The sequence below is a fragment of the Antechinus flavipes genome, chromosome 1, assembly GCF_016432865.1.
Source record: "Antechinus flavipes isolate AdamAnt ecotype Samford, QLD, Australia chromosome 1, AdamAnt_v2, whole genome shotgun sequence".
In the NCBI taxonomy this organism is placed as follows: Eukaryota; Metazoa; Chordata; class Mammalia; order Dasyuromorphia; family Dasyuridae; genus Antechinus; species Antechinus flavipes.
The window spans coordinates 130,879,373-130,905,882 of NC_067398.1; the positions used below are offsets into that span (position 1 = coordinate 130,879,373).

General features: G+C 33.0%; 1 protein-coding gene across 2 annotated transcripts in view; it reads right to left on the reverse strand.

Moving 5' to 3' along the window:
* HCN1 (hyperpolarization activated cyclic nucleotide gated potassium channel 1) overlaps positions 1-26,510 on the reverse strand; it is a 595,741-nt gene that overhangs the window by 102,264 nt on the left and 466,967 nt on the right. For both annotated transcript variants that reach the window (XM_051990587.1, XM_051990583.1), the window contains one exon: positions 21,208-21,354. In XM_051990587.1, coding sequence (XP_051846547.1) covers positions 21,208-21,354 — 147 coding nt within the window. The remainder of the gene's footprint in view (positions 1-21,207; positions 21,355-26,510) is intronic.

Here is a 26,510-nt window from a genome sequence, read left to right on the forward strand (position 1 = left end):
TTAAATTATGAATACAAATGAAGTTTGCAATTAATTTAATCTTAGTTCTTTGCTACCCTGATAAATATGAATATATCACACCATTAAGTCTAATGTAAGGTGACAGTAGACATTGATCAATTCAATTAAGGGTACACTCAGAAATGGGCAAAAAAGGTAACAATAGAGAAACTGGAAAAATATACACATATATTAAGAAACTGAACATTGACACTGATGGACATTATTAGAAACTGTTTCTCATATATCATGTTAGGCAGAGCAAAAAACAATATGGTTTCATTTTAGAAAACAGATCATAAGAAAGCTCTAGTCCTGCCCAGAACAAATCACAATAATGATTCATGAAGGTAACTTAACTGAGTAGGGCAGTAAGGGACAAGATAGTAACTGTCAAATACAATAAGTGGACTCCAAGGGCAATGTCAATCTACATATAATTGGGTGCCAGTCATAAAGACATAAAGAAGGTGCTTAGAGAGAACTGAAGGGAGAAAGTTATCAAGTGAAGATGATTAAAGGAATTTGGTAGCAAATCTAAGTTTAGAAGTTACATTAAAGAGTTTACAAAGCACTTAAGTTATGTTGATCATTAACATCTCTCTAGTAAAGATAATTAATCCATGCATACTACATTTGTACATATACAAAAATGAACATTTTTTTTTGTAAGAGCATATACACATACAAGAATTCACACATACACACACACACACATACACACACACACACACACACACATAGCAGATTAGTTTAGGAGGCCAGGCCTTAACAAAATGAGCAGTTGGGTTTAGAAGTTGAATAAGTATGTCCTATTCTTTGTCTCAATATTTGGTTCACTTTTCATGGAAATATTATTTTTGTTCCAGCCAGAGATGGAGTTGCCATGCTTTCAAAATGACATTATTTTAGGAGAGTCAGAAAATAGTATTTTTAACACAACCTGAAAAATACAGACTATACGTAGTAGCTGAGAGTACTGCAAAGACTGATTTTAGATTTGGAAAAACAAAGATTCAAATTTTGTTTCTGAAATACCCTACCTACAGGAACATGGAAAAGTCATTTAATCTGTCACTGTCCTGAGGAATTCCATTTCTATAAAAATTTGGAAAAAATTAAATGATGTACCTGCCTCAGTCAATTTTTAGAACATAGTGTGTCCATTTCCATAAGTATGTCAATTCTAGGTTTTTCAACCCTGTCAATACTTTAAAGTTATGAATTCACTTCTCTTCTTTTCTCATACTTGCAAAGGGGAATTTACTTTCTGAAAGTAAATTCTATAAGAGATATCTACCATAGAATTATTGTAGAGAGCATAGACAGAATTTGCAGCACATGGTAGGCAATCTAACTAGAATTGAGAACAAGTTTTTGCTGAAGTCAGATGCTCATGTCCTCAGGCTAGTGATATGCAAAGCAGTAGGAAAGAGTAGATGAGAATTTGTTTGATAGCATTCCCTTATCTCTCAGAAGCTATTAGAACATCTGAGGATTCAAATGAACTTCTAAAAAGTATTGGCAAACCTTGAAAAACAATCAACTATGTTTAGATCACTGTCCATCTTCCATAACTGGAAAGGTAGAGGAAAGAGGGGAGAAGTAGCACTGGTGACCAAACAACAAATCTCATTTCTTATAAAGATAGAACTACAACTTTTTTTGAGAGTGGGATAGAATACTTGAAACAGAGTTGAAAAGATCCTCAGAAGTAACCTATTACAAACTATCATCCGAATTCAAATATTAAGCCTGTCTATGCCAGTCCTAATATCTACAAACTTTTATGAAGTGTTATTGTAGTAGTAGAAAGCTCAAGTAAGCAAAGGGTAAGTAACAGTTGATGGCCTACATAAAAAACAAAATTTTACATGTTGGTCAAAGGTTGCCAATTCCTGATTTAAGATAATACAATGATATGTGTGTCATTTTGGGTAATACTAAGGTAAATGTCAAGTATTAAGGAATTTAGTACATTAGATCAGAGATGCTTAACATTGTGTGTGTGTGTGTGTGTGTGTGTGTGTGCGTATGTTGTGTATGTGATATGTGCATATGTGTGTGAGAGAGAGGGAGAAACCCTACTGCCTCTTTGCTGAAAATATGTATCCATTTTCAGAATAATAATTTTAAATGCATAAAAATAGGATTAAAAAGAAAGCAATTGAATTGAAATGCAAGTTGCATTTCAATTCAATTGGTTTCCTTTGTGATGTGTAGTGTGTAAATATATCTATATATACACACATATAAATTTCAGGATGCATATCTGAACTGGGAAAATCTTGAAGATTATGTTAATCACTGAAAGAGATCTAATCTATTTTTGACATGAACTTGATAATCCAGAGAGACTCTAGGGGACAGAATAAATACAAGATTTTTTAAAAATTTTCTTTTCTGGGAAGACTAGCATGTTCTTCAAAAAGAATATATTTATTAGGATTTATGAAATTGGGCTAGCGTTTCATAAAGTCCCCAAACTAGAGCTCATTGGATTTTGATACTTTTATTTACCAGAGTGGGTGTTCTTATTTTATTCTAGAAATGCATAGGTGCATCCAAGTAGAGAGCAAGGAATTAAGTGAAAGTACACAAAAAACAAACTCAACATAGGAAAATCAGAACACACATACACACACACACACACACACTGCAGCCCTGAACAATTAGATTTGAACAAATTTGAATAAAGTACATTTTTCTCCTTTGATTATAATTTTAAGGATGTATTTCAATACAAACAGAATGAATCTAGCCAACAACAACAACAAACAACTCAAATGTTCTTTATAGAGCAGACCTGTTGTGATAACCACTCAATCAATCTTTGTTTACCTATCCTTGGTTCTAGTGAGTTTACAGTGACTAGCAGACATCTGGGAGCTTTCTACTTCATGAAGAAGATATTTATCCTTTAGAAAAGATTTTCTGTCTATTTGTACCATAGTACAATGTATAATGACATGTACTTATCAACTTACAGGGCTTCTACTAATCATAAAAAGCATTGTCTGGTTCACAAATGGATCTTTATAGGGTATCATTATATGATAGAACTCATCTATAGTTTCAAAATTTTAATTCTGACAAATGTAGAAAATTTCAGATAATTCAGCTTACCTCTCAGATATCTCAGTATTTAAAAAAATACTGGGTACACGGGAGAAAACAAAAGCAAAGCAAAACAAAATAAAACAACAACAAAAAAACTCTTGGGCCTGATCTGTCAGCCTTTGCATAGTTATAATTTCTCCTGACATTCCTGGAGGCTTAGTAAGTGGGAAAGCTCAGGAGGGCCATGAATGAGAAATAAGGATTACATAACTCTTTAGAAATTGACAATAGACATGGCATAAATATAATATAATATTTGAAGCTTTTCACATTCAGTGAAAACTGTCATAGATGAAATCTGACTAGTTTTATCTCTTCCTGCTGACTATAAACATCTAAAGTTTAACTTCTTTCAGATATAATATGCTGGTTGAGTAATGCTGTTAATGCCTTGTTAATGCATTTTCATTTTTTTCCCCTAGTATATTCTTATATATTCTTAAATGCCTGATGCATCCTTCTTCATTTCTAAGGCTACCCTTCCTGTCCACATCCTTCTCATTCTCTTCCATTGCCTTTGGGACCTTGATTCATTTTTTTTTTTTTTTTTTACTGTTTCGTTAGTGTCCCTCTCTCACTTGATTCCTTCTTTTTCAGCCATTGTCATTTTTCCAAATGAAGACTCCAAAGTAGAGAAGCATCAAGGATAGAAGGACATAAATGCCATAAAACTCACACATGCTTTAGCTGTAGTTACAGCCTGGATCATTTGCCTCCATTACCAGAAGCAGTAAATCTGAAACTATATTCACCAGCTTTGGACATCTTCCATTTCTCATGTTCACATTAGCTGTTTCCTGGTGTGTCTAGTAAATTGCTGCCAAGTGGGGAATCTGCATATAGAGGAATAATACTTGTCTGGGACATGATATCCAGAGAAATGCCGCCCTTGACATAGTCTGGGGAGGTGGATTGTAATTTGTCCTTCTGTGAGAGTATATGTATTTCCCTTTGGCTCAGTGCCTTAGGCATTGTTCCAATTGAAACAGACAAGTGTTGTCTTCAGTATTCTCTGGAGTCTGGGAATTTTGGGTAAGGCCACTTCCAGTCCAGAATGACAGAGACAGTATCAGTATAATCAGAATTGACCAGATAACAGAAGTATACTAGAAAAAGCATTTTGGAGTGAGTACCTAGACTCAAATTTTGACTCTGCAACTTATTTCCTATGTGACCTTGAACACGGCATATAACTGCTTTAGAAATCAATTTCTTTATCTGTGAAATATAAGAGCTATTAGGCTATTTTCACCATCTTTTCTGGCTCCAAATCCTATGCCCTATGATAACAACATAGCCATGAAGAAAAATGAGTCCATCCTGATCTAGCCATACTTGTCTCAGAGAAAAGACTATATATATGTATATATGTATATACATATATATATATATGCACACACACACACACACATACATATATATACACATATATACACATACATAGATATATATATATATTTGTCAGTAGTCCAAAGATATGATGAAGTTCTTTTTTCCCCTATAAAAACAAATCAAATCAAGACCAAAACAAAACCTTCATTATTTCTGCTACTCTCTCAACTTTTACCATTCTACTTTATAATTTTCAAGCTATGATAGTTATTGAATGGAGATTATACCCGTGATTCATTGACATAAGATATTCCCCAGTGAGGAAATCTGCCAGTGATTCTGCAACATATAGAGTGTTACATAGAAAATTGAGACTTACACAGGCCTCACAGGCAGCATGTGTCAGGGTTAGGACTTGAACCTCAATCTTTTGGCTTTGAGGAAGGCTCTCTTATTATGCTATGCTATGTCTCATATATGAAGTAATACTTAATATATATACATACATACATATGTACATACACACACACATACACAAGAATTTTAATGTAGAAACTGCTAAATCTCATGTCATTCTGACTGACTCCACAATATTTACATTGCTTATTTTTGACTGCTTACAATACTCTTTCTTTGATCTGGGAGCTCTGGGATTTGGCTATAATATTACTGGGAGTTTTAATCTTTTGTATCTCAGGAGGTGATTGGTAGATTCTATCAATTTCTATTTTACCCACTGATTCTAGAGTGTCAGGATATTTTCTTGATAATTTCTTGAAAGATGTCAGCTCTTTTTTTTTTTTTTTTTGCATTGGCTTTTAGATATTGAAGCAAGTTTTAAATTATCTCTCCTGCACCTATATTCCAACTTACTTGTTTTTATTTTCCAATGAGATATTTTATATTAGCTTTTTTTCAATCTTTTGGTTTTGTTTTATTGTTTCTCAATAAAATTATTATTTTCATTTGCTCAATTTGATTTTAAAGAACTATTTTCTTTTTTAAAGTCTTTCAATCTTTTATTTTTCCCAGTTACATGTAAAATTTAAAAAAAATTTTTTTTTGCAATTTAGAAAATGTAATTTCCCCAATTATGTGTAAAACGTTTTTGCCTTTATTTTTAAAGCTTTGAGTTCCAGATTCTCTCCCTTCTCCACATACCCCACCACATTGAGAAGGCACATGTAAAGTTATAAGAAAAAAAACATTTCTATAAAAATCATGTTGCCAAAGAAAACATTGATTCTCATCTTCTTCCCTCCAAAAAAAAAAAAAAAACCCTCAAGAATAATAAAGTTTTAAAAAGTATGCTTCAATCTGTGGTTAGATGCAATAAATTCTTTTTCTGTGTATGGATAGCATTTTTCATCATAAGTCCTTGAATGTAGGACTGGATCATTGCATTTCTGAAAATAGCAATCATTCCACAGAATTGCTTCTATTTTATACTCAGTACATTTGCATGAGCTCATCGAGGACTTTCCAGAATATTCTGAGAGTATTTTGCTCATCATTTCTTACAAAATAATAGTATTTCATCATAATTCCATACCACAATTTATTTAGCCATTCTTCAATTGAGAAGCATATTCTCAATTTCCAATTCTTTGCCCTGAGAAAAGAGCTGCCATAAATATATTTGTACATCTTCATCCTTTTTGTTTTCTTTTAAACTTCTCTGGGGATTCATGCCTAGTAGTGGTATTATTAGGCAAAAGGGTATGCAAGATCTTATAGCCTTTTAGGCATAGATCACATTTTTTACTCACTTATCAATTGGGGAATGGCTCTTTTTTGTACATATATATTTGAATCATATCCCTATATATTTGAGAAAAGAGGCCATCATCAGAGAAATTTGCTTTAAAATTCTTTTCACTATTACTATTGCTATTATTGTCCTCAGTGAACTTTTGTATATCTTTTATCATTTGGTCAAATTTGCTTTTTAAGACACTTGTTCTCATTAATTTTGTGTATTTCCTTTTATACCACTCTCAATCCTCTTCTCAAATTTTCTTTTACTTCTCTTACTTGATTTTCAAAACCCTTTTGAGCTTTTCATTGGTCTGAGAACAAATCTTATTTGTTTTGTAGGCTTTGGAAGTAGGAGTTTTGACTTTGTTGTCTTCTTCTGAGTGTATAATTTAATTTTCCATAGTACCATAGTAAATTTCTATGGTTAAAATCTTTTTCTGTTGTTTACTCATTTCCTCAGTTTATTACTTAGCTTTTAACTTTTTATTAAAGTAGAGCTCTATTTCCAGGATAGAGTGTACACTCTTCTAAGCTTTAGAGCAACTGTTTTCAGAATCCTTTTAGGGACCTGTATTGTGAGCTAGCACTGCAACCTGAAATCTCAGTATGGACAAAGAAAAGAGTCCTGCCTCAGTGATAACAAATAGACCCCTGCAATCTTCTGAATAGCTGTCTAACCCCTTACCTCCAGAAGCAGCCACTGCTACTACTGCTGCTGCTGCTGCCATTCTGCTGTTGATTCAGTGGTTCCCAAAGCTTGATCCTGGTTTATTGGGGCTCCCCTCACACTCTAGTGTGACAAATCTTTCTTAGTGACCTTCAAAGTAATCCTTGGTGTTAGTGAGCTGAAAGGTCTGTATTGTTGCTGCTACTGCTATTGCCACAGATTAAGAGGCCCTAAATCCCATTCCTGGTTTGTTTAGGCTGCGGTTGAACTGGGAATGCACCAGGCCTCTGCTATCTTTCAAATCTGGTGCATTCCTGTTCATATTCCAAGTTATCTTGAATTGGAAATTTTTTTCATCCCATTTTTTTGTGGCATCTGATCTTTTAAATTTTATTTAGAGTCATTATTTAAAGATATTTGTGGGGGCATTGAGAAGAATTTAGAAGTCTTTGCTTTTATTCTTCCATTTTGGATTCATCACATTGTTTGGAATTGTTTTCTTTAGTAAGCTTTTGTATCTCCTTTTCCATTTGAGGAATTTCTTTTTTTTTTCCCTTTGGTGAATTTTTATGCCTCTTTTTCCATTTTGTCAATTCTACTTTTCAAGGCATTCTTTTTCTCATTTGATTTTTGTAGTTCTTTTAACATTGAGCACAATCTGTTTTTTTTAAGATGCTATTTTCTTCAGTATTTTTTGTGTCTCCTTTACCAAACTGTTGACACATTTTCCATGTTTTTCTTGGATCATTCATTTCTCTTCCCATTTGTTTCTGTATCTCTCATGCTTGATTTGAGCTCTTTCATGACCTGAGACTAATTCATATTTTTTTTTGGAAACTTTGAATGTAGCCGATTTGATTTTGAGACCTTCTTCTGACCATGTATTGCTTTTTCTTGTTACCATAGCAACTTTTTGTGGTTGGATTTTGTTGTTGTTATGAGTTCATTTTTTTTACACCTCTTTCTTCACTTTTTAAAGTTAATTCTTTTTGAAGTTGTGTTCTGCTTCCAGGGTAAAGGGCCCAGTTTCTCATACTTCAGAAGTTTTGTGTAGCTCTTTTCAGAGATTCTTCTAGGGACTTATAAGTTTTTATTTCTTTCAAAGGAGTAGTATATGAGGAGACATGCATTTACTATTACCCTGATCTGGTTTGTGAGTTACCACAAACATTCTTTTCTGCCCTGGAACTGTGGGGAATGACCCTATTCTACTGTGACTGCAATTTCTGGTATACTAGTGCTCTTCTATGCCCTGGGACTGCCACTCAGGATTGGGACTCAGATCTAATGAAGGAAAAAGCAACAGAGTCCTACCTCAGTGACAACATTGAGAATTCTGTTATTTTTTTCTGATTCTGAGTTGTTTAATGCCCTGACCATTTATGGACTGAGAGTTCCAGAAGTTACTAACAGTGCCGATTCAATGGCTCCAAAAGCCTGCTACTGGTTTTATTGGACATCGTTAATACCTGGAAAAGCCTGCAGTGTATTGTGTTCCACTATCTTTCAGGCATGACAGATGTGACTTTCTTAGTTTTCTTTGGCTGAAAAATTATTTCACCTTGTTATTTTGTAAGGTCTTTCACTTCAGAAATTATTTTATGGCACTATTTAAAATGTTCAGAGGGAATTGGGGAATAGCTTGGGTGAATTTTCTACCTTTTATCTACCATTTTGGTTCTGCTCCCATCATTCTGTTCTTAACATTTTGCAAGCTAGCTTTGATTTTCACAATTTCTACTAAAAATCCTCTCTGAAAAGTTATCTAACATTTTCTAAATTCTAGATGTAATTACTTTTTAATCAGTTTCCATCTAAATTCTGTCTATATATCTAATGCCATTAACTACTAATTTCTTTTGGAAAATATCTCCCTTCTGTCTTCTATAACACTGAATTCTATTTATACTATTCTCATCTCTCTACATACTTTTTCTCTATCTGTTTTTCTTTATATTTTTCCTTATCCCATCCTTTAACTGGGTGGAAAATAATGAGGAGAGAATCTTTTTTCTCTTCTTTTTTTTTGGTGAGCTCATTTATGCTCAGAATTTTAAGTATCTACTCCATCAATCCAAAAACTTTTTTATTCATTATGTTCTATGAGCCCAACACTATTCTAAATTCTGGGGATATATACACAACAAGGAAAAAGCCCTCACCTTAAGGATATTGTATTCTATTGGCGATGCAAGGTGTACATAAATAAATTTATGCAGAACATATGCAAAATAAATACCTATTGGTTTTGGGAAGAAGAATACATGGTTTTAATTAGGACCAAAGAAGACTTAAAGCAGAAGATAGCATTTGATTGGAGTCTTGATAGAAACAAGGGATTGTAAGCTAAGGGTATGAGGAGGAAGTGCCTTTGTAAGGGCACATTAATAACTTTAGGATAATAGATTTAAATTTAGAAATTATCTTTGAGGGCATACAGTTATAGCCTTTAATTATAGAGATGAAAAATGGAAACAGACAAGTTAAATGACTTTTCCAGGTCCATATCATTTAAATGTTAGGGACAGGATTTGAACCAAAGGCTTTCTAATTCCAAATCTCAAATCCTCTATCTGATGCATTACTTTGTTTGTGAAGAACTACAAGAAGACTGATCTGGTTGAATCATAGCATGTGATAAGTGGAGTAATGTGAAGCAAAACAGAAAAGTTAGATTGGGTTCAGGTTGTAAATAATTTTAAATGTCAAATGAAGGGCTTTGTTCTTAATATTAGAAGTAATAGGAATCCAATAGAATTTATTGAACAGAGAGTGACATAATGTGATTTCAGCCAAATTACAGTGCAGCTATGAGAATCATGAATTGGAAAGTATAGAGACAAGAGACAAGTAGACTAATGATAAGGCTATTCAAGTGAAAGGTAGTGATCATCTGATTCATCGTAGACACTAAAGAAAAAGAAAAGGACATATACTAAAGATTTTGTGGATGTAGAAGCAAGATAGCAATGGAGCTGAATGGATATTTGGAGGGAAGAAAAGTGAGAATTTAAAGATAACATAGAACTTATCACAGATGACTAAAATTAGGTTAGTGTCCTTGAGAAAAACAATGAAGTTCCAAAATTATTGGGTTTGGGAGAAAAGATAATGAAAATCTCTATGGAGAAGTTTTCAAATAATCTATAGCTTCATCTCCTTTTCTGCTTCAGAGCTACAATTTTAACTGCTTGCAGTGTATCTCTAATAAAGATGTCCTACTAGATCCTCAAACTCAGCATGCTCCAAATCAATTTATCCCATAGCCAAATCTTTCTTTCCTCTCTGTTTTTCACTTTTAATGTTGCCATTATCTTTTTTATCACCTGAATTAAAAAGCCAGTTAACTCTTTCATTCTTTTTTTTTCTCTTGACAGCCAAAACTAATCTGCTAGTCATTTCAAGGAGTCTACTTTTTTAGAATCCTTTTCATACACTTTCATTATCACAATACTAATTCAGGACCTCAGTATTCTAACATGTAAACCTATTCAATTAATATTCTAATTGGTTTTCTTAATTCCAGTCTTACTCTACACCTTTTATTGGCAACATCTTCTTTATAATAAGCATTTTCAAAAGTTAACATTGGCAGAACTTTAGTCATGGAATTCTGGAATGTCCCATAGTCAGTTTTCATTTAATCAAGAGATCTAGGTTGCAGTCTCAATTATCTAAGTTGTGGGACTATCAGGAAATCATTTCTGTCCTTTGGTCATTTAACTTAAATAAAAGGATTTTAGATTAGGTAATCTCTAAATTCCATTCAAATTCTCATTCACGATTTTACTCCCTTCATCTTACCACTATTGTCCAATTCTTTATCCATTTTTAAAATTAATTCTACAAAGATTTATTAAATACTACTATTAAAGTTAAAACAATTAACTGAGTACTAGGAGAAATTCTTTTTTTAAAGACAAGTATTTTCATGGAACTCATAATCTAGCCAGGAACATTTTTCCCAGAAGTAGTCATAGCATGTTAAATTAGTGATATATTGAAGCCTAATATTATCAACCATATTCCTCACCATTTCCCTCTATGCAATCTTTATTTTTATTTCTTTGGAGGAAGCTTTGTTCCATTTCTTGCTACCATATAGATACACTGGTAGAATGCAAGTTTTGGGGCGGGGGGGGGGGGGGGGGAACTTGTCTTTACTTTTATTAGATGATAGGAGTTGTATAATTTCTCTAAAGCAGTCTTTTTTTTTTTTTTTTTTTTTTTTTGGGTTTTCCTGTTCTGGCCTCAATTAGCTGAAGTATAAGTCCAAGATATACAAACTGTTGCATTAACTCTATCTAAACACACATTGAAATCTGAGTATTTAATCTTCCTAATATGGATTAACAGGCCAAACTCCTTTGAATGATAATTTATCTCTTTCAGAAAGCTCTACATTGTTTCAGAATGAGGAAATGCAAAGACTATTAGGAGTAAAATAAATCATTAACTCATTGAATGGTAGGAAAAGAAGATGATTTGGTCACAAGACAAGATTTAGGGCTAACAAATAGGTAGCCAGAGTACTTCACTGGCATCTTCAGGATAATATCAGAAGACAACAAAGAAGGCTCTCACCATGTGGTATGCTTTTAAATGATAAATGACATGATAAAAGTCAAATGTGATGAATACACATTGATGGGGCACAGTATTATTGGAAATTATGCTAAAGCTGATAAAATTATATATTCATTTGTGTATTTTCATATGTATATATATATGTGTGTGTGTGTTTATATGTATATATACAAGGTTATTTCTATTTGTGCATATATAGTAAAATTTTTAAAATATATAATTATTATATAAATATGCTAGAAAATAGAAGAAGCAAGGTTAGTATCATTTAGCAATTTAAAATTTAATTTCAGATTTAAAAAATTCCAGTCATATTAGTGAAAATTTATTCCCATCAAAATGGACTATTCACCATATCTTGAAAATATCTTGTCAATATCTGTCTGTGCTTTTATTTAACTTGCTTTCTCTACCATAAAAGTCATCTTCCTGAACTTCTTAAGTCAAAGGATTTAAACATATTATAAAATAAGATACAAATTTAAAAGTTTTCATGAAGACTTTTTTGCCTATTCTCCATACTCTCTAAGTTGGAAGTTATTTCTCCTTCCTTTGTGCTTCTTTGCTATGCTGAGTGACCATAACAGTGTAAACAACATTATACATTGTTAATCTGTCTGACAATCAGTTTCTGCTTCTATAGAACTAGTAGAATAAAAAAGAATATCTGTTTTGCCAGGTTATTGTAAGGCTCAAATATAGAAATTTAATTATTTGAACATGTGCTTAAAATACTTTTTAAACATATATTACTGATATTGGTAGAGGTTTTTGTTTTTTGCTTATATCCCTCATTATCTATCAGAGTGTAAAATGTGACAATACAGGAAATGTACCATTCAACTTTCTATTCCCCATAGCATTTAGGAGAGATTCTTGCCACATCATATACTCAATTAACATTTGTTGTTTTGAATTATGCAATTGGAGAATTGCTTAATAAAATAATTGTATGTGGGAAGAATATGTTGTGGTTTCTTAGGAAAGGTAGAAAAATCATTGACTTTGGAGGCAAGAGACTTCTATTATATTCTATGAGCCACTTGACCTTGAAATTGTCAAGAAATCTCTTTGGATTTCTTTTAAATTAACACTATGGGGATGGATTAGATGATCTTTAATGTTCAATTCAGCTAAACAGATTTTCTAAATCGTTTTCTTTCACTATCATTAACATTTAAGCTATTAAACTGGAATTGATTTTAATAATTCATATTTTGGCTAAATAAATTCACCAAAACAGATAGTCTAGGAAACTATCTGGAATCATAGTATATTCTGAGTCAATATGTATACCAATCATACAATTCTGAAATAACAACATAACTAGACATATAAAAGGTCAGGGGCAATAGGATTCTGATCTTAGCTTGACCTGTGTTCTGTGGAATTGAAATATCCCAAAGTTCTATATTCTGCAGGGACACATGATCCATACCTATTTTCAGACTGCAGCTTCTTACACAGTATGGTTTAAAAATAGAACAGTTCTGAACTTTAACGATTGACTCAGAAAGGGCATTAACCTCTTTCTCAACTGCTCAGGTTTGTCATCTTGCTAGATTCAGAGTCTGTATAAACTAGTATCTTAGTAAGAATGTAACTTGATAATGCACTTGCTTTCTGTGAGTCTCTATGAGATACTCTATCAGTTTTTCTTAATGTTTACAACATTTTGTAAATATATTTTAAAGTTTCTTCTCAACAACCCCCAAGCATTATACATTGCCTAGAGATGGGAATGAAAACAGATAATCTCTTTAAAAAAAAATAAAGCTTTTAAAATATTAAAAAAAAATTGTTATAAGAGATAGCTCATTATGTTGGAGAAAGGTGATAGATTCAGAAATAAAAGATGAAATAAAGTTTAAATATAGAATATTTATTTTTTTAAAAGAAAACCATCATGTTTCTCAAATGTCAGTTATATGAATTATTGTAAACAAACTCTTATCTGCTTGGTTATTCTGACAATTTAAAAGCACATGCATTTGCCCAGAAACCACAATGGAAAATAAGGACATCAATACAATGTGTTTTATTTCTCTAAATAGACGTCTGTTACCAGTAGAAATTTAGATACAAATAGAGACTTGGTATTTTTAGGGAACATTAGAACTAGAATCATTTGGTACAACTTTTTGCAATCTTAAAATATTTTATCAAAAGCTAATTAACTTAATAAGCTATGTTATCTAATAATTATTATTAACTAATAATTAACAGTTCTATAACTATATGATAGATATGTGTGCATATATGTGTATGTGTGATTGATGCCAGCATTATTTAAAGATTTGCTTTCCCCAATATATCAGTTATACCAGGTTATGGAATCTTTAAGTTCTATCCACTTCTTTTAGCCTGGACCATGTCTTTAGACTCTCAAGTAAAATCCAGTTATAGTAGTAGTAGTAGTAGTAGTAGTAGCAGCAGCAGCAGCAGCAGCGGTAGTAGTAGTGGTAGTAGTAATAGTAGTGATTGTAAACTCTGAGACATAGTCATGAGAAATAGTTTTTCATGAAGGAAACATGTTACAAACATTAGTGGTCCAAAATAAAAAAAATTGCGCTGAAGAATAGAATGAAGAAAGTGAGAGTGGAAAGTATAGAGAGAAGATTGAAGTGTCTGAAAACAAACTTTGCTGACATCCAAATTCTGCCTTGTATAAGAAATAGCTACCAAGAGAAGGTTTGGAAAATAGAGAATGATTTAGTTATACAATAATAATTATAATTTAAAACACAGAAATCTAGGGAAATCTTAAAATTTCCCTCCTAGGAAAATGCAGCTGTTCCTTCATAATTTTTGTATTTAGTATTTTATTTTAAATGAATTTAGGATAGTGACCATTCTAAAAGCTGTTCTAGAAGTTTCTAAGAAGGCCAGTGATAACAAGAAATCTTCTAGCATAAGTATAAATAGCATCGTCCTATATTATTTCTTCTAGTATTTATACTTTGAAGAAATTCTCATATAACAAGGGGGAGTCTCCATTTTTCAGTTCTTGAGCCACATTCATGAAACTGAATGCGTCTGAATTAGCAATAAGAAAGAAGATAGTTTTTTCAATTATTTCCTCCACAATTAAAATGTAACTTACATTATTAATCTTTTTCAGTTCTAGACAAAAGGTATTAGGTAGGACATCGGAAGTTAGAAAATGCCCAGAAAAAAAGCAACCAGGAGTATCTTATATAGGCAAAGGAAGATGGGGCAGGAGAAGTGAGAAAGTAAGAGAATGCAACTTATTTTATACAGAAGGAAACAATGAAAAATAATAAAAGATGCATTTAAATATAATTGATTTCCTTTGTAACTTTATACATTTCATTTATGTAATTAAAAGAAACATTATTTTGAGAAGAGATCTATAGATTTCCCCACATTGCCAAAGAGGTGCATAACCACACAGGGTTAGGAAGCTCTGAACTAAAAAGTTTGGTGCAAGGGATTACCAAGACAGGACAAATAGCTACCCAGACTCATTAGTGTCCTAGAATATGATCACACTGACATATCCAGAATTCATACTTCTAATAAATATCTAGACTCATGAGCACAAGCAGTAAAGAGAATAGAGAGTGATCAGTAGAAAAGGTCTATCTGAAGCAAAATTAGATAAAAAATAAACAAATCTGTGCTGGTGGAATTCCAGAGAATGTCTTTTGAAATTCAGGTAAATGATATGTAATTCGAGGGTCTCAAGAAATGATATATTCTGCAGCTTAGAGTTAAGGAATTCTTGTGGAATAATTTTAGGTTATTGAAATATCTCTCCCTTTATGTTTGAAAGTCTTTCTCCAGAACCAGCAAAGTTGCTTGTCACTGAGATAGTTATATTGGACTATTATGATTATTGTCTATACTTTTTCTTTCTTCTTACATTCCTATCTTAATATATATTTTCTTTGTCTCAATTTCCTTGTCATTATTTATAAATCACACACACACACACACACACACATACATACACACACATACACACACATATCACACACTTCTTGTATCATGATAGCTTTTTTTTTTTTAATTTCTAGAACTATATTTCTTAAGGTATCTCTGCACAGCTTTTCTGACAGTCACTTTAGCTGATATGGAATTCAGTTTGATAATGGATTCAAATCCTGCCTCAGATATTTACCAGCTTTGTGAACCACAGCAAGCCACTTTTCTCTGAGCTTTAATTTCCTCATCTATAAAGTAAAGAAGGTAGATTCATGTTCTTTCTAGCCCTAATTCAATATCTTCTTGATATGATCAACTCAGGAAAAGGCAGAGGATTAACAGTGCCTCAGTGTCATATGAAGAGGAAAAAGGAAAAAAATACTTTGGAATAAGGATTGTGTGTGTGTGTGTGTGTGTGTGTGTGAGTGCATGTGTGCACGTACACACGTGTGTTGATGACCTTCTTTGAACTTCTGGTGAAGCCTCTAGATCCCTTCTCAGAATGTATTTTTAACTATTCATAATTGAAAAAATTATTAAATTTCCTTTAAAGACTAGTGAAAATAAAGATGTGATATTTTCTCCATCTAAGTTCACTGTCCTCTTTCCAAAAATATATCCATGAAATGGGTACTTTTAAATATTTGTAAATTGAATGGTTGAAAAAAAATAATGGATGTTTCCTATAGGGTTTTCTATTTCTAAGGTGAGGATGCTAAATATATATTACAAATCCTGATTTCTAGAGTCTTTACTAGCTCTAACTATTGTGTCTTTGTTTATTTTCCCATGTGATAGTTACCCTTAGGGAATCTTTGTGCATTAGATTGAAAGCTATTTGAAGTATCAGGCATGATATCACCAAAGGGCTGAATGTTCCCAAGTCTGTTATAAAGATAACAATAACCACAACCTTGACACTTTCTGAATCCTTCTAGCTCCTGTTCCTCTCAGATGTTCCTAAGTCAAAGATCATAAGGACCCTGAAATGAGACAGGTTTATTTCTTGGCTACAAAACATAACAAAGAACCCTCAATGACAGGTAGAGTATAAAAAGTGAATCTAATCTGCCTCTAGAAAATAAGTTAAGCCGATACAATCCTATTTTGTTTTTGTTTTGTTTCTCTGTGTGTGTGTGTGTGTGTGGTAGCACATGCAACAGCTTATGGTCACTGACAGGGTAAAAATGATTTCAGAAAATAGAAGGTAGATTTGGAAATAAAAATGCATTTTTTTTATTCTTTCTGTGTTATCACCAAAAAATATCACCAAAAAAGATATATCTCTCTACTGTGATTTGCCTAATAAAATAGAGAAAGCCTCAGATAGATACTAACAGAATATTTGACCACTGGTCTTTAATATATTGAAAAGGCAAGTCATTTAATTTTTGACACATAAATGGAAATTATTCCAACACATAAAAAAAAAAATACCCTCCAACTGAATGGAGCTTTTTGCATATGGAGTTTGGAATTTGAAATTTGGAATAAATTATAAATTCATGGAAATATTACCTATCAAGGTAGAGCCAAAATAGAGGAGTAAAGGCAGAAACTTGCCATCCTCCCCCCAAAAAACTACTTTAAATCCCTTTAAATAATGACTCTAAACAAATTTCAGAGCATCAGAATACCCTCAAAAATGAAGCAGAACATTTTCCAGCGAATTTTAGAAGCTCAGCAGAAAAGGTCTGTGACAACAGGGTGGGAGTCCCGTGTGCAGCTACAGCTCCAGCCCCAACCCAACCTCTGAATCAGTAGCAGTACTGGTGGCTTACAGATCTCTTAGCTCAGAGACAGCAAAGAGGAACTGGAAGGTCAGCAGAAAAGGAATCAGGGAGAGAGCCTGATATGTGATTCCAGCATAGGTTGCATCAGCACAGCCCCAGCTTTAGTTCCAGACCCAGAACAGACCCTAGCATCAGCAAGGTGGGACCTCTGAATCAGCAGTAGTACTAGAGGCTTCTGGACCTCTTGACTTAGAAATGCCAGGGAGGACTTAGAAGGTCAGTGTAAAGGCTCTTTGGAAACAAGGGTGGGAATCATGTGTGCAATCCCAATGCAGAAGCAGTCCAGACCCCAACCTGCCAGTCCAAGCATCAGCAAAACAGAACTCTGTTGATTTAGCACACTAGATCTTACAGATACTGTGAGGTGGGGACATCCCTAACAGCTGCATGGTAAAAAAAAACAAAAAAAAACAAAAAAAAAACTTGTGGTCAGGTCCTCAGATCCATCTCTGAAAATAGGTGCAAAAAACCCTGAAACTTGTGCTATGTGCTATGCATGCTTTACCCTGAAAACAGTGCCCTCGTTAAACAAAGAGTTAAAAACTAAGTACTAGGCTAGGAAAATGAGCAGATAACAAAAAAGATTCTGACCATTGGGGCAGCTAAGTAGTGCAGTAAATAGAGCGCCAGCCCTGAAGTCAGTAGGACCTGAGTTCAAATCTGATCATAGACATTTAACACTTCCTAGCTGTGTGATCCTGGGCAACTCACTTAACCCCAATTGCCTCAGCCAAAAAAAAAAAAAAATCTTTACATCATGACATATCAATACTCCTTTTTCTTAACTATGGTGACAAGGAAGATCAAAACACACACTCAGAAGTTTAATATAAAGTCAAAGCTTTTAAATGAAAAGCCTTCAAGAAAAATAAGAATTGAGCTCAGGCCATGGAAGACCTCAAAGGGGATTTTGTTAATCAAGTAAGAGAGATAGAGGAAAAAATTAAGAAAAGAATTGAGAGTGGTACAAAAGGAAATTCAAAAAGGTAATGAGGAGAAGAATTCCTTAAAAAGCAAAATTGGCCAATTGGAAAAAGAAGTATAAAAGCTCACTGAGGAAAATAATTCCTTAAAAAATAAAATTGAGCAAATAAAAGCTAATGACTTTATAAGAAATCAAGAGACAATAAAGCCAAACCCTAAAAAAAAAAAAGAAAAGAAAAGAAAAGAAAAAATAGAAAAAAATGTGAAATATCTCATTAAAAAAACAACCAACCTGGAAAATAGATACAGGAGAGGAATCTAAAAATTTTTGGTCTGCTTGAATGTCATGATCAGAAAAGGTCCTGGACAGTATCTTTCAAGAAATTATCAAGGAAAACTGGACTGATATTCTAGAATTAGAGGGTAAAATAGTAACTGAGAGAATGTACCAATCAACTCCTGAATGTGATCCCAAAATGAAAACTGCCAGGAATATTATAGTCAAATTCCAGAACTCCAGGTCAAGTGGGAGTCTTTTGCAAACTAAAAGAAACAATTCAACTCGAGTGGATAATTCAGAATAAGTCTACATTATAGCACCAGAAGGACTGGAATATGATATTCCAGAGAGCAATGGAGCTAGGATTACAACCAAGAATCATCTACCTGGCAAAATTGAATATAATCCTTGAGAGGAAATAGTGGTCATTCAATGAAATAGAGAATTTTCAAACATTTGTGATGAAAAGACCAGAGCTAAATGGAAAATATGATTTTTTAAACTTAGGACTGTGGAGAAGCATATGGAGGTTATCAAGAAAGTGATATTAAAAGGGACTTATAAGTTTTTTCTGTTTATATTCCTACATGGAAGGATGATACTTGTAACTCATTTGAACTTTCTCATTATAGGACTATATATAGACAGAGGGCACAGATGTGAGTTGAATATGGAGGGATAATATCTTTTTTAATTATGAAATTAAGAGGTGAGAGAAGAATGTATTGGGATAAAGGGAAAGGGAGAAGTGTAATGGTGCAAATTATCTGCCATAAAAAAGAGGCCAAAAAAAAAAAAAAAAACTTTTACAGTAGAGGGGAAGAGGGAGAGGGTAAGAGAATGAACCTTGCTCTCTTCAAAATTGGCTTAAAGAGGAAATAACACATATACTCAACAGAGGTAAAGAAATCTATCTTACCCCGCAGGAAAACATGAGGGGAAAGGGATATGGAAAGGAGTGGAGGGTGATAAAAGAGAGGGCATATTGGGTAAAGAGTAGCCAGTATCACTCTGCTGAGTAGGGACAGGGTGAAAGGAGAGAGAGAATAAATGGGGGAGAGGAATATAGTTAACAGTAGTAATTGTAAAAAAAATTTCAAAGCAGGTTTCTCTGATAAGGCCACATTTCTCAAACAGAGGGAACTGAGTCAAATGTATAAAAAATAAGAGCTATGCCCCATTTGATAAATGATCAAAAAATGTCTGTGCCAAAGGGTTATAAATTAGTTATAAATCCTTTGATCAATAACACCACTACTTGGCATGAATATGAAGAGGTTTTTTTTTTTTTTTTTTTTTTTTTTTTGGGGGGGGGGGAGGAAATTACCTATATATACAAAAAATATTCATAGCAACTCTCTTTTCAGGACAAAAAAAAAAAATGGAAATTGAGAGTATACCCATCAATTAAGGAATGACTCAATAAACTATAGTGTGTTTATGATTGAATATTATTGTATTATTGTTCTATGGGAAATGAACAAGATGCTCTCAGGGAAATAAAAAACAAACCTGGAAAGTCCTCAATGAACTTAAGAAAAGTGAAATGTACTGTATACAAAGTAACAGCAATGTTCTGTGATGACTATCTATAAATGACTTTTTCAGTAGTATGATTATCCATGACTACTCTGGGGAACTTATGATGAGAAAAGCTATCCAAAATCAGAGAAGAAACTGATTACATCTGAATAAAGATTGAAGCATTCTTTCTCCCTTTTTTAAACTTAATTTTTTTTGGAAGGCTTTTATTTTCATTAGGATGGGCAATCTTGACTTGTATGGAAATGTTCTGCGTAACTTCACAAGTGTTTTTTTATTGTGGATGGGAATAAGAGAGAAAATCTAGAACTGAAAAAAATAAAAAAATATAATTTTTTTTATTTTGAATGTAACTGGAGAAAATATTAAATAAATAAAAAGAATCCCTGTTAGAAATATCTCTTATCATCTAACTTCAATTTTACAGCCTCAAAATTTTTCCTTATTTGAATTATATTTGAAATTAGTCAAAAACTTTTGTGGAAAAGTTTGTGGCACAAAATAAACAAAGCAGAGCTTGGACAGAATTTCCTATAGATATGCTTTCTTTATAAAGAAACAGCCTTGGAAATGGAAAGAGAATTGATTTCATATTCAGCAACACATGAATTCAAATTAGGTTAAAAATATAGATTAAAAAAGCTTAGGCTTATCGATGACTAAATGAAATGTCTGTACTAAACTGAAATGAAAACATTAATATAAGATAGAATGTTTCTTATTATTATTTGAACTTTTTAATTGGAAAGTTTGCTTCCTGCTTTAAAAAGGAGAGATATATATATTTGAAACCTTATGCCTAAAAGGAAAGTGCAAATGTATACAATGCATTCTATTTCCTTTGGGAAGGTTTTTTTTTTTTTTTTTAATAAAATAAATCCAACCCTAAATAAATCAATAACACAATAACATTGATCTGGGCTAAAGTATAGGCAGGATTTGTCAGGACTTTAATTAATTGGCATTTCATATACTTAAGAGATTTTAAAACAAGGATGCCCAGCCAGGAGCAGGTGTCACATCTGATATGAAATGAGGACAAAAAGGACATTTGCCTAATTGCATTTTTTAAAAAGGGAAAAAAACAAGAAAACATATCCTGAACTCTCTGCATGTTGTAGAAGAAAAAATGGTAATTATATTGTTACGAAAACGACTTGTTCTTTCCCTTTGAGTCATGATCTAAACATAAAATTCTCCCAAAGAAAAAAAAAAAAAAGACAAACGTGCCAAACAGTGAGTGAAAGTGTACTTACTTCTCTCAGAGGATCATTAAGCTCACTGAGGATGTTTTCTTCATCAAAGATTTTGCCCTGGTACCTGTGTTCATAGTAGTCATGAATCTTCTGGCGCATATCAGCTGGTAATTTGTGGAATGACATGTATTGTTCCACTTGCTTATACTGCAAGGAAAAAGGAGAAGAGGAAGACATTATATTTTGCATTACATGGGGAAACAACTGTAACTTTTTCAATAACTTCCATACAAATACATTTAAGTGTTTTGTTTTAAATAGTTATTTCCTTTAAGGAAAAAAAAATATCAGTCCCCACCAATGCTTAATAATATTATTGAAATCAGGCTCACAGAGAGTACAATGATCTATTCATCAGAAGGGAGAAAGAAAAGAATTAACAGTGAATAGTTTAAAAGTATTTAGATTCAGAACTACTATCTAGTTGCATAATAGTAAAAAAAAAATCTTAATGATGCCATGTTCCTTGGGGCTTCTATTCAACTTGAACTGCTAAAGTGTTCTGTTATAAAGTTGTTTTTAAAAATAACCACTTCAACTGAGGGAATATTTTCTAAGTTGAAATTCAATTCAATTTTAATTTAATTCAATTCAATTCAATAAATATTTATTACACATTTACTATGAGCACAGTGTTATTTCATAGTTAGATGTCAACTTCAAATTAACTGAGTATCAAATAAATTAGTAAATTTTATTTTAATTATTTTTTTTTCTCTTCCATCTCATGTTGAAGATTTTTAAATTCAATTGGCTCATCTTTAAGTGCAGGCCCAAGCAAGGAAGGAAGGAAACCACAAATTGGGAAAAGGAGAATATTTATGACAAGCAGGGAATAAAAAGGAAAGTATTCAAAACATTTGAAAGGAACATTGAGTTTGATGTTAAGTAGAGAAGATATTTGAATTTTTGCCACTTTTGAATGCCTTTTTCAAATGATGGTCCCTTCTTTGTGACTAATTTGAATTTTTTGAAGCAAGTCATATTCAGATACCTTCAAATCAGAGTGTTTCCTGAGGAGTTGATGTGTGCTCTGCATTTTTTTAGGTACTATAAAAGATGACAATTACTTGCTCTTTGACCTCAAAGGATTCACAGTTAGGACAAAACCATTACACAAAATAGTGTGAGACAGTCTAATTGAAATGTCAAAACTTTGACACCAGCATAAGGTGCCTATTATGGAGGTTAAAGAAGGATAGATGCTTGACAAGGAATTTTCACTAAGTCTCTTTACTCAACCAAAATAACAGTATAATATGTATCTATGTATTCTTGGAAATACAGTAACAACTACAACAACAAATACAAAAAATAACAAAATGTAAATATATTTATTTTTGAACATTTTTTGAATATTTACAGACATAGTCCTATCCCATGACTCTTCCCTTCAAACAAGTGGTGAAGAATTGTTTATGCTATGAAATAGATGAGCAAACTTTAAACAAAGTTCCTTTAAGGTAAAGATTGTCTTGTGCCTCCTTTTCAATCTCAGCACTTAGTGCAGTGCCTGACATATAGCAGAATAATAGTTATGTTGATTGATTGAATTGGACAAAGAAGGAGAGAACCAAAATTATTTAATAATGTTGATGTTGATATTATGACTATAGCCCTAAATGCTTGCAAATCTTTCTATTTAGACCATCTGATTTGTTTTTGCTGTTGTTGTTGTTTGTGTTTTTGGTGTTTTGTTTTTGTTTTTTTTTATTTTTTTGGTTCAGCCTTTTTCAGTCATATCTGACTCTACATGACTGCTTTTGGAGTTTTCTTGACAAACATATTGTGGTGGTTTGCCATTTCCTTCTCCAGATCATTTTACAAATGAGGAAACTGATCCAAAAAAGGACAAGTGATTTGTCCAATGTCATACGGCAGCTAAGTGCCTGAGGCCAGATTTATACTCAGGAAGATAAGTCTACTTGACTCCAATCCCAGCACTCTATGCACTCTGGCACCACCTAGATGTCCTTTCTAATTTGTATTACTCAATAATACAGTGATAGGAGGGTGTAAGAAATTGTCCATTTTACAGATAGGGGAAGTAAAACTCAGAGAACTAAGTAGCTTGCCGTGGGTTACACAAAAGGTAGTTATCAAAGATAGGTTTTGAATCCAAATCTACCTGACTCCATGTGCAGTAGTAATTGTAATAATCCATGCTACCTCTGTTTTTGGTAGTAAATACATACTAAAAATGCAACCGTTTATCTGTTTCTAATTCTAATGTTCTATTAAACAATAATACCCATTTTCAGATTTTACCTTTTCTCTGAATTATGTCTCTCAGAATGTCATTTTTAGAAGAGAAATAGTGTAGAACTGGGTTCAAATCTGGCCTCAGAAATTTATTAGCAGTGTGAGTTAATGATTAAATTCATTAAAGAGGCTATAGATTTATCAGAACAGGGGTCCTTCTGGCACAACCTAAAAAGATATGAAGAAAGACCCAGGGCTGGCGATTAATCTGAGTAAAATGCAAATACCTCGAGGCTATCTCCTCAGAAACAGCAAATGAGGAGCCTTGGGGTGGACTGGATGTAGCTGGAGTCTCTGCCCAAACTATAGGAACTTTCACCTTTTGGACTATGGGAGGAGTTGGGGTTTTGAGTCTATGAAGACTGAGGAAACCCCGGCTGGTTGGGAATACCAGGCCTAGCTGTACTGCAGAGATGCAGCCCTCAATGGGTATGAATCAGCACCTTTCTTTGTTAGAATTCTTAGGAGGTGCTAAATCAGTGAAATTGAGAGAGACAATGGTTGTTTATCAGAGTGCTTAACAGTTCTCTAGATATATTTAGTACTTACTACAATTCCACAAGATTCAGACCTTTAAGACAGTTTATATAAGCTAGGAGCCTCAACCAGGATTGACTCCGGGAGATTCAAAAGCCAGAGACCGCAGAACGAAGGAAGACAGAGAAGTGGTGGTAGGCTGTCCTGTGGAGAACACTGAAACCAAGATCCGCAAGACTTCCAGAAAACTAGCCGAGCCTCAAGTGAAGGAGATAAGATTTTGAAAAAGACAATAAAGAATCTGGACTTTAACACCTGGCTACATTTGAGGTGATTATTAAACTGAACTGAAACTAAGGCTGCTTCCAGAACAACCCCTCCCTCCCTCCCAACCTGCTCCCAGAGAAGATTACATTTTAAAGAAGAAGATTGCACTTCTTGAGTGTAGAAGCAGTGGAGCAGGGACACTGCAGGCTGTGGGCACTTGCAAAAGGGAAGAGCTCTAGGCTTGGGGTTCCATGACAGAGAGAAGAGCTGAAATAAAGCTAGATGCACCACCCTCCTTCCCACAAGTATAAGTGCTTACACTGATAGTTCTCATTAAGAAAGAAAAAATTAATTGGCAAAGAAGAAAGAATTTAACCATAGAACTTACTGTAGGAATAGGGAAGCCTGGGGTTCATCCTCAGAGAAGGATATTGAAGTAAAAAAAGAAAGAAAGAAAGAAAAGAAAACCTTCTTCTACCTCAAAGAATAACATTAAATGACTCCTTATCCAGAGAGAATTTAACTCAAACAAGACTCCCAAAATCAAATGACACTGAGGAAAACAAACAAAAAAAAAAGTAAAAAAAAAGAAAATCATCCAAGAAAAACAAGAAAATTATGAAAAAAAAGTTTACCAATTAGAAAAGGAAATAAAGAGATGAAAATAATTGCATGAAAAATAGAATTTGTCTGGGTCTGTATCCCAATGATGTCATAAAAAAGGGAAAACAACCCACAAGTGCAAAATATTTAAAGCATCCCTTTTTGTAGAGGCAAGCAACTGGAAACTGAGTGGATACCCATCAATTAAGGAATGACAACAAGGTATGGTATATAAATATAATTTATAGTATTGTTTTATAAGAAACAATCAGCAGGCCTGGAGAGATCTACATGAACTGATGTTAAGTGAAGTTAGTAGAACCAAAAGAACATTGTACACAGCAACAACAAGATAATGTGATGATCAACTATGATGACTTTGGTTCTTTTTAGGAATGAAGTGATACAGTCCAATTACTGAAGGAGAGAGAAATCTTCACCAAGAGAAAGGACTATGGGAACTCAATTGTTGATCACAACATAGCAGTTTCATCTTTTTTGTTCTCGTTTGCTTGTTTGTTTTTTTTTTCTTTCTCATTTTTCCTCCTTTTTTGATTTGATTTTTCTTGTGGAGCATAATAAATGTGGAAATATTTTTAAAAGAATTGCACAAGTTTAACCTATATTAGATTATTTACTGTCTAGGGGAGGATGATGGGAAGAAGGGATGGAGAACAATTTGTAATACAAAAGTTTGTAAGGGTGAAAGTTGAAAACTATCTTTGCATGTATTTTGAAAATTAAAAAAAAACTATTATTTAAAAATAAATAAAAAAGAAAATTAGAATTTGGCAAGGGGAAGCCAGTGAAGCTATGAGACCAAGAACTAACAAAACAAAATAGGAAGAAGGAAAAAAATATATAGGACAGAATGTGAAACATCTGATAAGGAAAAAAAAAAAACAGATCTGGAGAACAGATCAAGAGGAGAAAATATAAGAATACAAGAAATAATCCAAAAAAATTGTCCTGGAGTGATAGGACAGGAAGGAAAAGTAGAAATTGAAAAAAAAAAAAATCCATCAATTACCACCACAAAGAAATCCTTTGTAAAAAGCAAACAAACAAACAAAATATGGGATTGTTTTTGCCAAATTTTGAAACTGCCAGATCAAAGAGAAAAATTTGTAAGAAACAAGAGAAAAAACAAACAATTTAAATATTCTGGAGTTACAATTAGAATTGTACAGGTCTTCTCAGTTGCCACAATTAAAGGTCCTGGAATCATGACTGTTAATCAAAAGAACTAGGCCTGTGGCCAAAAATATAATATACAGCAACATTATCTACAATATTGAATGGGTGAAAAAAAATAGATATTCAACGAACTTGCAGATTTTCAGAAATTTTTTTCAACCAAACCAAAACAATAGAAAATTTAACATATAAGAGCCAATATCAAAGATTAATTTCAAGGAACTTAACATGGATAGATTGTTACGTCTTTTTTTTTACATTGAAATATCTATCATAGGTTTAAGATTGCCATCAATAACTGGATAGTGTAGATTAGTGGACAAAGGATAAAGGATAAGGTGAAGTACAGAAGATCATTTAATGTAATGACAGTGGGACTAGGTGTGTAGAGAAAGGAATAAAGGAGGAGAGGGTAGCGTAAAATAAAGTATGGGTATAGAATGGTATTTACATTAATCAGAATGGAATAAGATATGTAGATTAATAGGAACGGAATA